The sequence below is a fragment of the Volvox carteri genome, assembly GCF_000143455.1.
Source record: "Volvox carteri f. nagariensis unplaced genomic scaffold VOLCAscaffold_32, whole genome shotgun sequence".
NCBI lineage: Eukaryota > Viridiplantae > Chlorophyta > Chlorophyceae > Chlamydomonadales > Volvocaceae > Volvox > Volvox carteri.
In genome coordinates, this window is record NW_003307575.1 from 1,005,728 (window position 1) to 1,007,260 (window position 1,533).

Below are 1,533 nucleotides of genomic sequence, written 5' to 3' on the forward strand. Positions count from 1 at the left end.
GAGGAGAGGGGGAAGAGAGAAAAGGAACGTCACCGTCGCGCCCATAGGATGGACCCATAGGTTTCCTCGATCATATGATTATGATTGTCGTCCTCCCTGATTGACAATCGGGATGTTTTTTCTTTGGTGTTTTTTGGGTCACACATGCGGATATGCGCACGGGGTTATCTCACCATGTGGGTTTGCCGGTGCCATTGGGGTTAAGGTGGTAGGTGTATTAGCAATCGTAATAGCAGGCCATGCCCAGGTTTCATGTATCTGTAACGGGGTATCATCACAATGAACTTGTAACGGGTATCATCACAATGAACTTGTGTCATCGTCAATGTTATCGAATTCATACTTCCTGATTCTGTAAAGCATCTGGGAACAGCGTTACGCCACACGCGATGAAGAGACAGGTGGCAACACAAGACGACTAGACGAGCCGGCGACGCGAGGATGAGTTCGGTTAGGTACGACGGTTTGACGCTAGTACCTTCGGTCGCTGACGCCTATCTTCGAAATGGATCAATGACCTGTGAAAAATTTGAAGTGTTTTCTTCTCTCTCTATGTATCTTAACATTTGCACGGCGGGTAAGAAGATTCATTCCGCCAAGACACTCCGCTAACACAGCATTTTCAAGCTGTGAATTGTATCCTGGTTTAACGTGTAAAAATCTAATCTTTCATTTTCTAGGTGGACTTATTGCACTTGTGCTTGAGGGATTCCTTCTTACCTCGCTTGTTTTGCTCACATAGCAGACGCAATTTACTCCATCTCAGGGCCAATCATTATGCCAGGAATTAAAGGGGGGCATAAGCCCGCGGCAGCTAAGCTGCCGCCGCCAGCTGACGAATCAGACAGTGATGATGACGCCCCTGAGGAGTTCACGCAAACGCAAGCACGCGACCAGGCTGTGCAGCAACGGAAAGAGGAGCGGCATCATCGGGTTGAGCAGCAGCGAGCGCAGCGGGAGCTGCGCCGGGATCGCCAAGCGAAAGCAGCGGCTGCGGCTGCAGCTAGAGCAGCAGCAGCCAGCGCTTCTGTGCCTGCAAATGATAACGACACAGCCGCGCAGGATGATGACGCTGAGGACCTGAAGCGCGGCCGCGGGCACGCGGGGCCGCGGTCGCGGCTACGGGATCATGCTGGGACAGAAGACGACGAGGACGACGTTGGAGACGCCCCGCTAGAAGCAGGGACAGCTCCGGGAGGCATCGTGGTCGGCGAGGACGACCTCCTGCCGGAATCTGTCCTAGCGGCCGTGGCGGCACGGGACGAGGCGGCGCAGCAGGCAGCAGCCGCCGCGTCAGCAGCGGCAACGCTCAGCGTGCGCGCGCAGCGGCGCGCAGCCAAGCGTCAGCGGCTTCAAACAGTGAAGGAAAGCGTCGTGGCGGTGGCGGTGCTGCCAAAGGTGGCTCAGGCGGCGGCGGCGGCAGCCGCCGCGAGCAGCAACTTTTTGAAGGAATCGTTGTACGGCAACCGTATACGGCGGTCAGCGGACATGTTGACAAAAGTCAGGAACCGGCCTGCCGCCAAGTTCGTATAA

At 55.6% G+C, this 1,533-nt stretch overlaps 1 protein-coding gene across 1 annotated transcript; it reads left to right on the forward strand.

The window, feature by feature from the left end:
- Positions 1-777: 777 nt before the first annotated feature.
- On the forward strand, positions 778-1,533 carry VOLCADRAFT_105712 (uncharacterized protein; the record flags this gene model as incomplete). The annotated part of the gene is made up of 1 exon (XM_002952771.1): positions 778-1,533. The coding sequence occupies one exon, from the start codon at positions 778-780 to the stop codon at positions 1,531-1,533; it is 756 nt and encodes a 251-aa protein (XP_002952817.1).